The following is a 12,497-nucleotide window of genomic DNA, read 5'->3' on the forward strand; positions in this document are numbered from 1 at the left end:
GACCATTCCCACAGGAACATTAACACAATCAAATCCTCTATGACAAGCATATAGTCCTAATTGCTATTACATTTACAGTAGCACTGTAAAACCCTTATGACACAAAGATTGCAGGAAACTCTAACAAAACCCATTAATTTTTGCAAATGTAACTAAAATGCAGGTTCTGCAGCAACAGAATACAAATGTCTGTTCACAAGATGCATGCACATATGGTGATTATACACTTTAAAAAAGCAAGAGCCATACTTAATGCTATGTTCCCATTTTTACTTAATTATTCGCTTTCAAGGTATTAGTCAGATAGTAGCTTTATTTTGCCTATTCATAATCTAACAAAAGTAACATGTTATCACTTCAAGTTAGATGGATGCTATATATGTCTACATAGTTTAGCCATAAAGCTACATTTTTCAACATTCTTTGTTATTATTACCTTTTTGTTGGCACTGAGGTTTTCAGCAGGGATCTGAAGTGTTACTTGGTAATCTGTTAGTTTACTCATTTCTTCTGCTAAGAAGTTTGCTTCTCTCACCAGAGTATTTGCCTTTACTATCTGCTCTCGAAGTTTAGCCAGGCTCTGTCGAAACAATTCATCCCTGTGGTGCAGTAGGTAACATGAAAAATACACAGAAACCTATTTCTATTATTGGAAAGCTGCAAATAAAGGTGCTAACAAAGACTTTTCTGAAACAGGTATAAGAAGAATTGCTTTGTAGCGCTGTGTCAGCAAACACGAAACACTGTCAGACAATTTTATTGAGGAAAAGCAGTGATCACGTATTAAACAAACAAATTACTGTCAAGGCAAGTCTAGCACAGTGATGCCCAAATAAAAGGACACAGTAATATGGGAGCTGTTAGAGTGATGATTTGCTTAAAGCCCTAGGGGCATTTCTAATTTTCAAGAAATGCAATAATTGCAGCTGTCTTTGTCTTTAATCTGGAGTCCTGTTCCACAGAAACTATCAGTCCCAACACGTAAGACTTCATCTTGATAAAACCTGCTTTTCCTCAGATCATGATGTTGGAACCTGCAATCACTGCAGGCCACAGCTTTACATCACAACTGCAGCTTTGCAGTGCTACAGACCCCCAGACCTCCCTCCACATACTTAAGCCATCTCAAGGGAACATGTTAAAAAATTACAAATAAAAAAAATCTTACATCCTATGTACCCAAAGTATCTTTTAAGTAACAGATGAATGAACACAGGTTAAAGCTTGTGCACTCTGCACAGTTAATAGTCTCTGGACAAATTCCAAAAAGGATTTTTAGGCCTGTCTGAGCAAATCCATTCTAATGTAACACCTGGCAAGCATGCTCTGACACACACCGTATACATACACCTGTGTACTAAGATACACTCTCACCTGGGACTCTCCTATTTAATCTACCTTTTAGAAGTATCACGATTATCCTCTGAACAAATGCCCCCATTCATTCTGCCTTTCTTTGTAATCTCAACAGCACTTACTGTGTCTCACCATCTTCATAAAACTCATAATCAAATTTCAGATATTTCAGTCACCAGCACTCCCCTGTAGAATTTTTTAGCTTTTCTGTGCAAAGTCCTACTGAAATATGGTACATGTTGTGCACATACACTTTATTTCTACAAAATACCCTATATTATGGATGAACCTAGTAGGAAGAAGTAAACTTCTGGGGCTTGCTGTGAATACAGGCAAAGTTTGTCTACTTGCCTTTATTCAAATATGCTTAGATCTCTTGCATGTCTTTATAGTACAAACCACAAACAACTGCTAATATGCCTCTCAGTCACTAACAGAATTCTACTTGAGTGGCTATCTTTCTCCAATATATCCCAAAAAGCAGCCTGGCTAATTCAAATTGCACTGTCTGGGTCCCCTGGTACCATATCAAAGTGGTAAAAAGCCAGCAGCATTAATTAGCAAGCAGCCCTGAATTTTAGTGCCTTCAACATGCTAAAACATGCAATTTTGTCTCTCTGCCCTATCTGGCCTAGGTTTGCAACAGTGGTGGGTTTCCTTGGATAGCTGGATTTTTAGTCAACTTCCTCCATATCTGCTCCCAGTGTTGTATGGGAAATTCCTTTCCCACTGCCTCTTGCTTCTGTTATCCAGGCTATCTAGATAAGCAATTCCAGACCATGCTAGTGACACATTCCACAGACAGCTATAATTTTGGATTCACCCAGAAAATGCAGCTAGAGTCAGGAGTTGCTCACTAAAAAGTACTAAAATATGAGAGTGCATTACACCTGCAACCACTGTGAGAGCGCTGCCTAACTTGAGAAAGAGAAGGCAGCTTTGATCTGTAAATGCTGTAAGAGCCATTGGATCCTGCTACAGCCAGTCCCTTCCTTGATCTGGGACGTCATGGTCTGGCAAGCTTTTTGGGGAGGCTCCTGTACCAATCTTAGCTGGATTCTTGAGAAAGGAATGGTTTAAGACTGTAAAGAGAATTTATGAGTAACTCAACCAATTATTATGGGCAGTTCTCATTACAGTTGTGTTTTTCTGTATACAGCTGTGCCAGAACCCTTCCAGAAACTTACAAAAAAAAAGCTTCAGAGAGGATTTTTTAATTCTTACAACATGAAACATGTGACAAGCTCCATTAGGTATTAACTGGAACAAATATTCATTAAACATGAAATACCGAAAAAATAATTTAAGCCAAACAAGGAAAAAACTTGAGCAAATACTCATTGGACATGAAATCCTGAAACAATCATTTTAGCCAAACAAGGGAAACAACTGACACAAGATATCACTGCAAGTCTCTGGGACTCCTAATGCCAGATACAGAATAAGCTGAACTAAACCTCTGGTCCAGTACAGCACTGCCCCAACAAATTAAATTTGTTCGAAGTTACAAAGGGTTAACTTTTTGCCAACAGGAATTAACACCAGCCCAGGTATCTGTCCTTCCACAGTCAGCAGAAAGCTGGAATAGACTCTGTGCAATGTGTTCCAGCTGATCTGACAGATACAACCACGTGCCTACATCTGATACCTCTCAAATTCATTTTCTTGGCTGATTTGGTAGAATTCAGCTTCATTTGCAACAGCGACTGAGCAACAGCTAAAACTGCACTAATCAAATTCTGTGCAATCCAGACTCTTGGCTGTTTTGCACATCTTTCATGTCCAGTCTTCCCATTCTTTCCTGGATTTCTTGCCTTCTGGCCAGTTAGCTGGTAAACATCCTCTCAGCAACACTTAACCATGCTTTTACAGCAGATATCACTCAAAGATTTTTTTTCTGGTTTGTTATTTAAGAAGATTCAATTTTTTTCCCTTTTTTCAGAAGCTCAAACCTCTTCTAGAACTATAAATAAATAAAAAGTATACCTAAGAGGATCTTCTGAAGCACAGGAAACTGATAATTCAGAAAACTGCCTACTCAATGTCAGTGCCACCAAAATGTTATAGACTCCTCACTGATTGCTCCAAAGAGCACTCATTCTTCTCATTTTTACAATGTAGAAAAGTACAGGCTTCAAGCAGTTCAATAGTTATATAGAGTAAAGCACTCACCCATGAAATCCAGAGGCAAAACTGCTTGTTCAAAGCACAGCTCCTCCTAAGAAACATTTGACAACTACTGAGAAGTGAAGGCTGGCAGAATACCCAGCCTTGATATCAGTCCAGATTCTCTTTTTTTTTTAATGTGATCACATGGTTATGGTGGTTAACTTTAAGCTAACCAATTACCATTTTTTCTTCTCAACTCTCAAGGTCAGGCAAGTTTTTTACTACTTCCCTTTCCCTTCAATTGCATCTTTTTAGACATGCCTTGCCAGTAAGCCCCATTTTCATTTCTGCTACTGAAGTGGGTTATCAGTGATTTCTTGGTGGCCTTACTGTGCTCAAAGCGATTCTGAATAGCAAGGGCTACAGCTAGTGTGTTTCTCACTCTGCACTCCTTGTGCAGCCCTAAAAGAGCCTGAAAATCCCAACCATGACTCTGCAACATTTCACATTCAGTTCCCAGTGGTTCTGTTTTTAGCTCTAACAGGGGCAAACAATTATTTTAATTAATGTTGAATCACTGAACTACTTCTTCCCATACTTGCCATGAAAAACATTCTAGTCATTGCTGGTCAACAGTTAGCTATTTGTTTAGGTTTTTTTTCCCAGGGCAAACTGGGAAGAAATTACAAAACAAAATCTTGCACAAAAACTAAACCAAGATCTGTTCTGTTCTATTTCTAACACACTCAGTTTGAAAGCTGCAACGCAGTCTTAGCTATCCTTTTTTAGACTTGTCTTATAAATGGATTTGGTTTTTTTTAACACTGGAGCATAAAGCAGAAATAATTACATAGAAAAGAGCATTCAAACTCACTACATATAGAAAAAAAATGCTGAGTGAATAAGGAAGTTTCTGTTTTAAAAGAAACAGATGAAAAAGAAATGTATAAGAAACCTGTTACTACATCTAGGCGTTCTTCCTGATGAATTAGCCCCATGACATAATACTCATTTGTATGCAGAAAACTTAAATCATCTTGTTTGCTGCCCCTTGAACTTCTCCCAACGGAGCTGGCATCCTTCTCTCCTCAATGATACCAAGAACAAGTTTCTCTCAATGTCAAAGTGCAAACACTCTGCTCACATCTTCCTAAACCGCATTTTAACTCTCCCTGCAAATCTCATGATGATCTTTCACCAAGGCTGCAATCAGGTGCCATGCTATTCCTTTGCAAAGAGGCCTGTTCACCTCATGGGTGAACTTCCTTTAACTTCCTCAACAGCTCAAACACAGCAATTCTCTTCTAAAGCTGGGCTTACCTTTAGAAACACATACATCCAACATATATGGATGACCATTTTCTGTATTTTTTAATATTTTTTTAGATTGCAAAATACCATGCTGTCACTGTATAGTTGTAACACAAAATGCTCCTTACTGGACTCTGTAGTCTTAGTTGACAAATTTATGTTTCTGCATTATCCTTCCCTTTATTTCAAGAACTAGAACAATAGTTACTAAACCAAACATTTCATAAGCACTCTTCTAGTTAAAAAAACCCAAACAAACAAAAAACCCACAACCCCCCCAACCTATAATATTGATTATTTACTGATAACAGTAAAAGCTATATTTTTCTGTGTTTTGTGAGTTAAATCTTGCACATGTTACACATCGGAACTTAGTCCTAAATGAAATGCCAACACTTTGGTGGAAGCAGATCTTATACTGCACACAAACTCCACAAAAAGTATTATCGGTTTCTGACAGAAGGTTCAAGCCTCATCTTTCACCCTTTGTAGTTCTCACTAATTCCTCTGTTTTAACTCCAGTGTTCTCACCTCTCTTCTGTCCAGAGATTCACTTTCTGCTGTGCAGTCTGAGCAGTGTAGGAGAGCCTGTCGCTGCCATGCTGGTGCTGCCTTTCCGGGGAGAGCTGCTGCCGCAGCAGCTCTAATTCACGCTCATACATCAGCCGCTGCTCCTCAAGGGCACTCCTCTTCTCTTCCAGGTACTGTTTCTCCAAGATCTGGACCACATTTTGTACTGGGTCTAAAAGAGAAGAGAGGAAAAAAAAGAGGAAAAAATTATCCAGAACTGTGAGAAAATGCCATTTTGGCATTACAGAACACTCATTATTTAGTTGGTAACAGCAATTAACACATCCCAGAGTCTTTGCAAACAAAAGATGCTCATTGCCCCCCAAAACAAAAGCCAAAAAAAATAAATATTGCATTAAACAAATATATCCAAACAGGAAATAAAATACAAGTCATGCAAAGTGGCTAGAACAATGGTTAAGGACTCTTGCCTATTGCATGTCTCAGTGCTGTGAAGTTATAATATATTCCAGAATCCCAGTAGGAAAAAAAGGAATAGTGGAAAAGGAAACAAATTAATACGAAAACAAAGCAAAACAAAAGGGAAGATGATGTTAACCAGAGAAGGAAACGACTTAAGGAAGTAAAAAGCAATTTACTTTCTCCATTTTGGCAGAGAATGAAACATGTTGGAGAGCTGCAGATGGAAACCGAGACAAATGAATTGTCTGACTGGTCACGCATCAGATTGCACTAATATGCTGCACAGCACTGAAGCAGACAGAGTATGTCCTGGAGGGAACTTCTGTGTTTAGCTTTACAAACCACATTTCATCTCAGTATCAACCCAGAACAAATACCCATTTGGCTACTCTATCCTGAAAAATCTGCTTGTGTCAATCAGCTATGGATAAATCTGAAGTGCACTGAAATTAAAGAAACATTACTCTGTCTATTCCTGGATTTAGGTCCAGTGCCAGACTGTGCCTCTGCATGAGCCATTTAATGGCATAATCTCCTATACACTACCAGTATGTATATCTGCTTCATATCTGAAACCTCAAATACAGCAAAAAAGTAGTTCTCAAGATAACTGAGTGACAGCATGCCACCTAACAGTTTGCTGATTCTGTACACCACAGAGGAAGGGAGAGGAGTTCCAAAGATGGAGTGGTGGATTATTAGGGGAAGCAATACTGCAGCTCTATGACATACCAGGATTTTCAAATGCAAAAAACTTCAGCTTTAAAATAATTGTTTGTGATTCCTCTTCCATTTCATCAACATATAAACAAAAAAACCGACCAAACAAAACCCAACCAACCAAACAAAAAGAGCTGCTGTGATTTAGTTAGAACCATCTTGCCTTCGCTTCTTGCAAATACTTCTGCAAGTTGCTACTGTGGTTCTATCCTTATCCCTGGAAAAAATTACTGGCTTCACACAAGGGCATAATAAAATAACACCACAAAGGTAGTTATAATGCACAAAGTTAAAAATCAGTCCATATAAATAGCAATCAAATAGCAAACTAGTGATGCATAAAAGAGTCTTAAAATAACGAGAAATATTACTTTTTAGTACATGACATTCTCAGAAAGAAGTTAGCTATTATTAGCTTTTAAACAGACAGTGCAACAAAAAAACCTTGACTGAACCAAGTTCTAATATTCTAGGTTACAAATCAAGGTATAAATGTTGATCTGCATCATTGTTATCCTCATAACTCCTCCAGATAATACCAGAATTACCTTCACATGCATAATCCTCAAACCAGTTTTAGTTATATGTAAGAATGTTTGAGAAATCAGGTATTATGCAGACGATAGTGAAGAGACATGGAAGAAATTAAAAGCCTTCTATTGTGTTTGCAAACACAGGAAATGAATCTAAGGCTGACTCATTAGGATGAGACTTTCCTAAACTGGCCAAAGAACAGCTACGAGTTCAAGGAGCAGATTTCCTTAATAAAAGATATCTTTTCAGCCACTTAGATTTACAGGATCACAACCAACACAGGATCAAATTATACCAGGGAAAATATTTGGAACAAGATGCAAGACCTTAGTCTAAAACTTCCCAATTTCAACATAATCCTCTACTGCTTGGGGTAGAGAGGGGGGTGGGAAAGGTGAGTTACGCTTGTATTGTAATGCAAAAGGTAAATTCACACTTCTGGAAAACACTTTCATTTAACTTTTGAAAGAGTTTACACAGAAAACCCTAAGCCTGTCACAGGAAAAAAGCAAAATATGGTGTGAACTATAATCTACCTCAGTAGAACATGAAGAAATAAACAGACAAGTTTTTCATAGTTCAGAAGAACTATAATAGTGTTTAAAATAAACACCATGTTCTACAATTTTGGATTCTTCATGCAAAGTCAAATAAATTAAGGAAGATTCTTCCCAGTGCTGGCCAAATACACAGCAAATACCATAGAGTGTTAAAAGTCTCAAGTCCCAATCCTTCACATATTTATGTGATAAGAGTTCAATCACCCTGAAAAAATATTCATATCCAGTTAATCTTTTGCAAAATCATAGAATACTAACACTGAACATAAGGATGCTTTTTTCTTTATAGGATGAACAGCATCTATTACCTCGCTACAATGTCACTTAATTCACATCTGGAATCTGTTAGTCCAGTAACAACAGTGCTGAATAAATTCCTTGAGATTTCATGTAAGTGTATTTTTCTAAGCAAGCTAGAAGAGGGTTATGACATAGGTTGCTTTGCTAAGTTTCATCAAAATCCCCTCCCTGAGCTGTAACAGTTTTGTTTGCTTAAATGAGAAGTGGCCTAACCTAATCACATTGTTTACTTAACCACTGCACAGTATACAAGAATAAAGTAAACTTCTTTGATGCATTCTGTGTTTGACCAGCATCACAAATTAGCAGTACAAAGCTGATCTGACAGAATCCCACAAAGAAAGTCAACATGCTGAAGGAAGGAAAGAATCTGGGTGTTTTCTTTACAGCAGTTTTCAAAGTTACACATTTTCCTCAGAGGTTCTTTGGAGTTGGATGGAGTCTGTGACACTGTTGTACTAGTTACGTGCCATAAAAACAAATGTGTTTGCACCCTGGAGAAGCCAGGCTATTTATTTAAAGAGGATTACAATTCTCAAACAAACCAAGGGGAGGGAAAAAAAAACCAGAACAAAGGAAACTAAACCCTCTTGCTTTGGGCTATATCTATACATGCCTATAAAATAATTACCTAATCAAATTTTTAAAATACCTTTTTATTCCCCCCTTAGGGTTTCTCCAGAGAATATGGGTAATAGAATTAACTGTCTTCAGTCATTTAGCTATTTGTTCTTCCTTATCCACATTTATTTTTCATTTTAAGGAAGAATAAATAAAGGGAACTGTAACAAAGCTGCTTTACTTCTTACACAACAAACTGGAAGCCTGTCAGAAAAAAAGGTGGTTTAGTTATACCACTGAGAGAACCAGGACCTAGCAGCACCATATACCTTCAAATCAAAAGGCTGGGATCCTCAGTCACTTGTTTTGTCAGGGTTTTATTATCACTCACTACTCCAATTTAGTTAAGCAACATCTATGTAGGAGTGAGTAGAACAAGCAGAATAACTGGGATATGACACCTCTGAAACTGTGCAACATGTATAACTGCAAACATTTGCTGTGCATTAGGGAGGAAAGAGCTTAAAGGGAACAGCAAAGTCTGTACTGTTATTGGCCAAGATGCAGAAGGCAACCAACCAAGACAAAAACTGGCCTGGACCACAGTCAGAAAAGCCTACTGAACTAAGATATAAAGACACTTGGAATATTGTGAAGAATTGTTTCAATCAGCTAGATAACAGCACATGAAAACCAAAAAATGTGACCCCCTGTTCAAAGAACACTGACTCATTGTAGACTGCTACAGTTCAGTCAAATCCCTGGTTAGTGGCAAGCAGATCAAGCATAAATTAATGCTTTCAGACTTCTCCAGCAGCCTCATGCACGAGCCAATTGAGTTCAAAACCTTTGTCCCAGTTTTGGCACAGATATGGGATGGTTTGAGGCCTTAATACAGGCAAGAGAATCTTCACGAGGGATGACAACACTGATGACCACCAGGATGGCAGATTCATCTGAAATTCGTCTCCTGGTACAAGTGAACCATAATGAGAATATTTCTGTTATCAAACAGCAATTTCACATCAATTTAAGTGACCTGACCCTGCAACTCATTCACACACTTCCATTAAAAATAAAACTGTAAAAACTCTGCAAAAAATTGCTACAACATTGAGCATACAAAACCAACATGCTGTACTCAACAGCAAAACAGACAAACCTAAAGAATAAGAGGACATCAAGAAAAAAGTAAACCACAGCAAGCAATGGAAATACTGTGAAGATATGAAGGAGAACAGAAAGCAATGAATCACCATCTACTGTGTCTTTTTGGTCAGTGACCAAAAAGTGCCTCTCAAATTTTGTGTATTATGACTGTACGAAGCATTCAGTAGTTTACCAAATTTTTCAGCATTTCTTCATAGAGGCCCCTGCAGCCCGTGGTGCAGACCATGGTGGAGCAGCTGTGCCCCTGCAGCCCATGGAGGACCACTGGGGTGCAGAGACCCACCTGCAGCCCATGGAGAAGCCCATGCTAGAGCAGGTGGATGTATGAAGGAGGCTGTGATCCCGTGGGAGGCCCAAGACGGAGCAGAGTCCTGCCAGAGACCTGCAGCCCATGGAGAGGGAAGCCCACGCTGGAGCAGGTTTTTCCTAGGAAGGACTTCTGGCCCCTGTGGGGGATCCACACTGGAACAACTCATTCATGAAAGACTGTACCCCACAGAGGAGTGACCCACAGGACAGCAGTTTGGCAAGAACTCTTGCCTTTGGGATGGACTCACACCGGAGAGTCCATCAAGGACTGTCTCCTGTGGGAAGGACCCCATGGGATCAGGGGAAGGACTCCTCTCTCTGAGCAGTGGCAAAAACAACTGACCACAACCCCCATTCCCTGTCCCCCTGCAATGCTGGGGAGGAGGAGGTAGAGTCTGGAAGGAAGGTGTTTTTATCTTACTTCTCACTCTTTTGCTCAGATCCTGTTTGTAATAAATTCAATTAATATCCCCACTTCAAGTCTGTTTTGCCTGTGATGGTGATCAGTAAGTGACCTCCCCCAGCTCTTATCTCAACTCATGAATCCTTTACTGTTTTTTTCCTCTTCTCTGTCCAGTTGCAGAGGGGAGTGAGAAAGTGGTTTTAGTGGGTACCTGGCATCCAGCCAGAGTCAACCCATTACAGACAGACATAGGATTACAACACAACTGCACTATAAAGGAGAGCAGAGGTACAGATAGAGTTGTGTGTAAGGGTTCAAACCAACTGCTAATTTGTGTATGTATTTATACCTAGGTGCAAACATTCTTTCACATATATATATTCATATATGTTTAATTTATATATATATGCACACACCTAACATGGTTTCTGCAAAATATCTTACCCTGAAAATGTTCCAAAGGCCCCTGGAACAAGTGTACTGCTTGTTTTACCCACATATTGAGTTCTGTGCTGAATTTGTTAGGAAAACAAAGGAACATTTTTATCTGGTCTTACCATTACTATTCAGTGTCTTCATAATAACTTCCATTTGTGCAAACTCATAGTTGTAGTCTGGTTCTGAAGAAGCTTCACTAGCTGCATCTAGATCATGCTCTCCCAATGAAGTTTCTTTCTCAAGGTCTTTCAGCCAATCTCGACGTTTCCTCTTTGGTAAATTGATTCTGTGTAAAAATGGAAAATTCAGTTTATAGACAAGATTATGTGGAACAGAAAAGGAAAAAAATTGGCTGAATGCAAAGTGCCTGGAATATAAATATCAACTATTACCTAAAAAAGTGGTTGTTTCCCCATAATATTCTGTCTCCATGCCATAACTGAGTGACAGAACATACCAGTGCACCATTTACACAGGATCTGAAAGGAGAAAATACAATTTCAGTGAAATCTTTAAATAAAAGATTGAAGAGCTACTGTTTCTCCCATCTGCCAACAGTCACTTGTATCATATGATGCACAAATCTGCCAAGTTCTCATTAAAGGGTCACTGGGAAAGTTACTGCTCTGACTTCTATTGTCAGAATTAGCACCTTTCCCCTCTCCTCTGGCTGGTACAACTCTTCAGTAAACATACAGACAAGTTTGCTTTTGTTTGCCAAGTTTTCTTTAAATGCCCATTTCTCAAAGTGGGTCACTGCCTGTTTCTTATAAACAATCTGTAAACTTGAATGCATGCAAATCCTACTGACAAAGCTCTCCAAGATACAACTTAGTTAACACAAAGTTGTAAAACATGCTGTTAACATATTTGGCATTCAAGCATAAGAAAAGATTCTTAGATCCAAGTTTTATTCTTTCAACAAATGGAGTCTCTATTATTAACAATGGTCTATTTTTGTGAACATCTGGTATACTGCTGTATTTCTTTGTAGGTTTCTTTGTATTTAAGTTTCAATCACAAAATGGGAAAAATTGAACTTTTGCATACATGACTCACAAAGCAGAGCATTTTATTTGAAAGGACAAAAATCTTCTGTAAAATGAAAAAAGCCTTTTCAGATGCAGTGTTCTCATTTCAGCTGTCTCTCTCATGTAAATCAACACAAACATGCAAGCATTTAATTTTAAACCAATTTTTATTTAACTTCTTTTCAATGAAATTCTGGTAACTAAATTTCTGTTGACAGTAGTATGTTAAGAACAGTTACTTAATCATGGAAGATCAGGTGTGACTAAAAGAAAATATGTATTTTCCACAAACATGTGCCTATGTTCTTGCCAGTCAAAATGACTGATTTCCAGTACAGTAACTCTTATCACCACAGGTCTGAATCCCATCTGTCGAAATTTTGTACTGTAGGCTGCAGAAAAAAAAAATGCATTTGACTAAAGGCAGAATGATAGAGATTGGATTTTTAAGGTGTCTCTCAAACTTTAGTTTCTCATTCTGATACTAATCTGTACATTCTTTAGATATTCAAATTTCAGAGAAGCAGCATGACTATTAACTAGGACAAAGGTACTGCTTATCACATGCCATTGGAGCTGAAGTGACAAAGACATTTACAATTCCACTCAAGAAGCCACAGAGCCCCTGGAATGAAAAACAGTTAAAATACAGAAGTAGAAACAAAAGGTGAAATGTGAATTGACACTGCATATTAACTAGAC

General features: G+C 38.3%; 1 protein-coding gene across 9 annotated transcripts in view; it reads right to left on the bottom strand.

Annotated features, from left to right (window-relative positions):
* The window catches only part of KIF13A (kinesin family member 13A), a 106,756-nt gene that overhangs the window by 24,974 nt on the left and 69,285 nt on the right, over nt 1-12,497 (bottom strand). For 5 of the 9 annotated variants that reach the window (XM_064665319.1, XM_064665328.1, XM_064665310.1 and 2 more), the window contains exons 15-19: nt 11,157-11,243; nt 10,884-11,050; nt 9,292-9,414; nt 5,308-5,518; nt 437-599 (exon numbers count right to left, since the gene is read on the bottom strand). In XM_064665319.1, the coding sequence (XP_064521389.1) occupies nt 437-599; nt 5,308-5,518; nt 9,292-9,414; nt 10,884-11,050; nt 11,157-11,243 (751 nt within the window). The remainder of the gene's footprint in view (nt 1-436; nt 600-5,307; nt 5,519-9,291; nt 9,415-10,883; nt 11,051-11,156; nt 11,244-12,497) is intronic. The other 4 variants (XM_064665383.1, XM_064665347.1, XM_064665355.1 and 1 more) reach the window with 1 other exon arrangement.

This window comes from Pseudopipra pipra, chromosome 1 (assembly GCF_036250125.1).
Source record: "Pseudopipra pipra isolate bDixPip1 chromosome 1, bDixPip1.hap1, whole genome shotgun sequence".
NCBI lineage: Eukaryota > Metazoa > Chordata > Aves > Passeriformes > Pipridae > Pseudopipra > Pseudopipra pipra.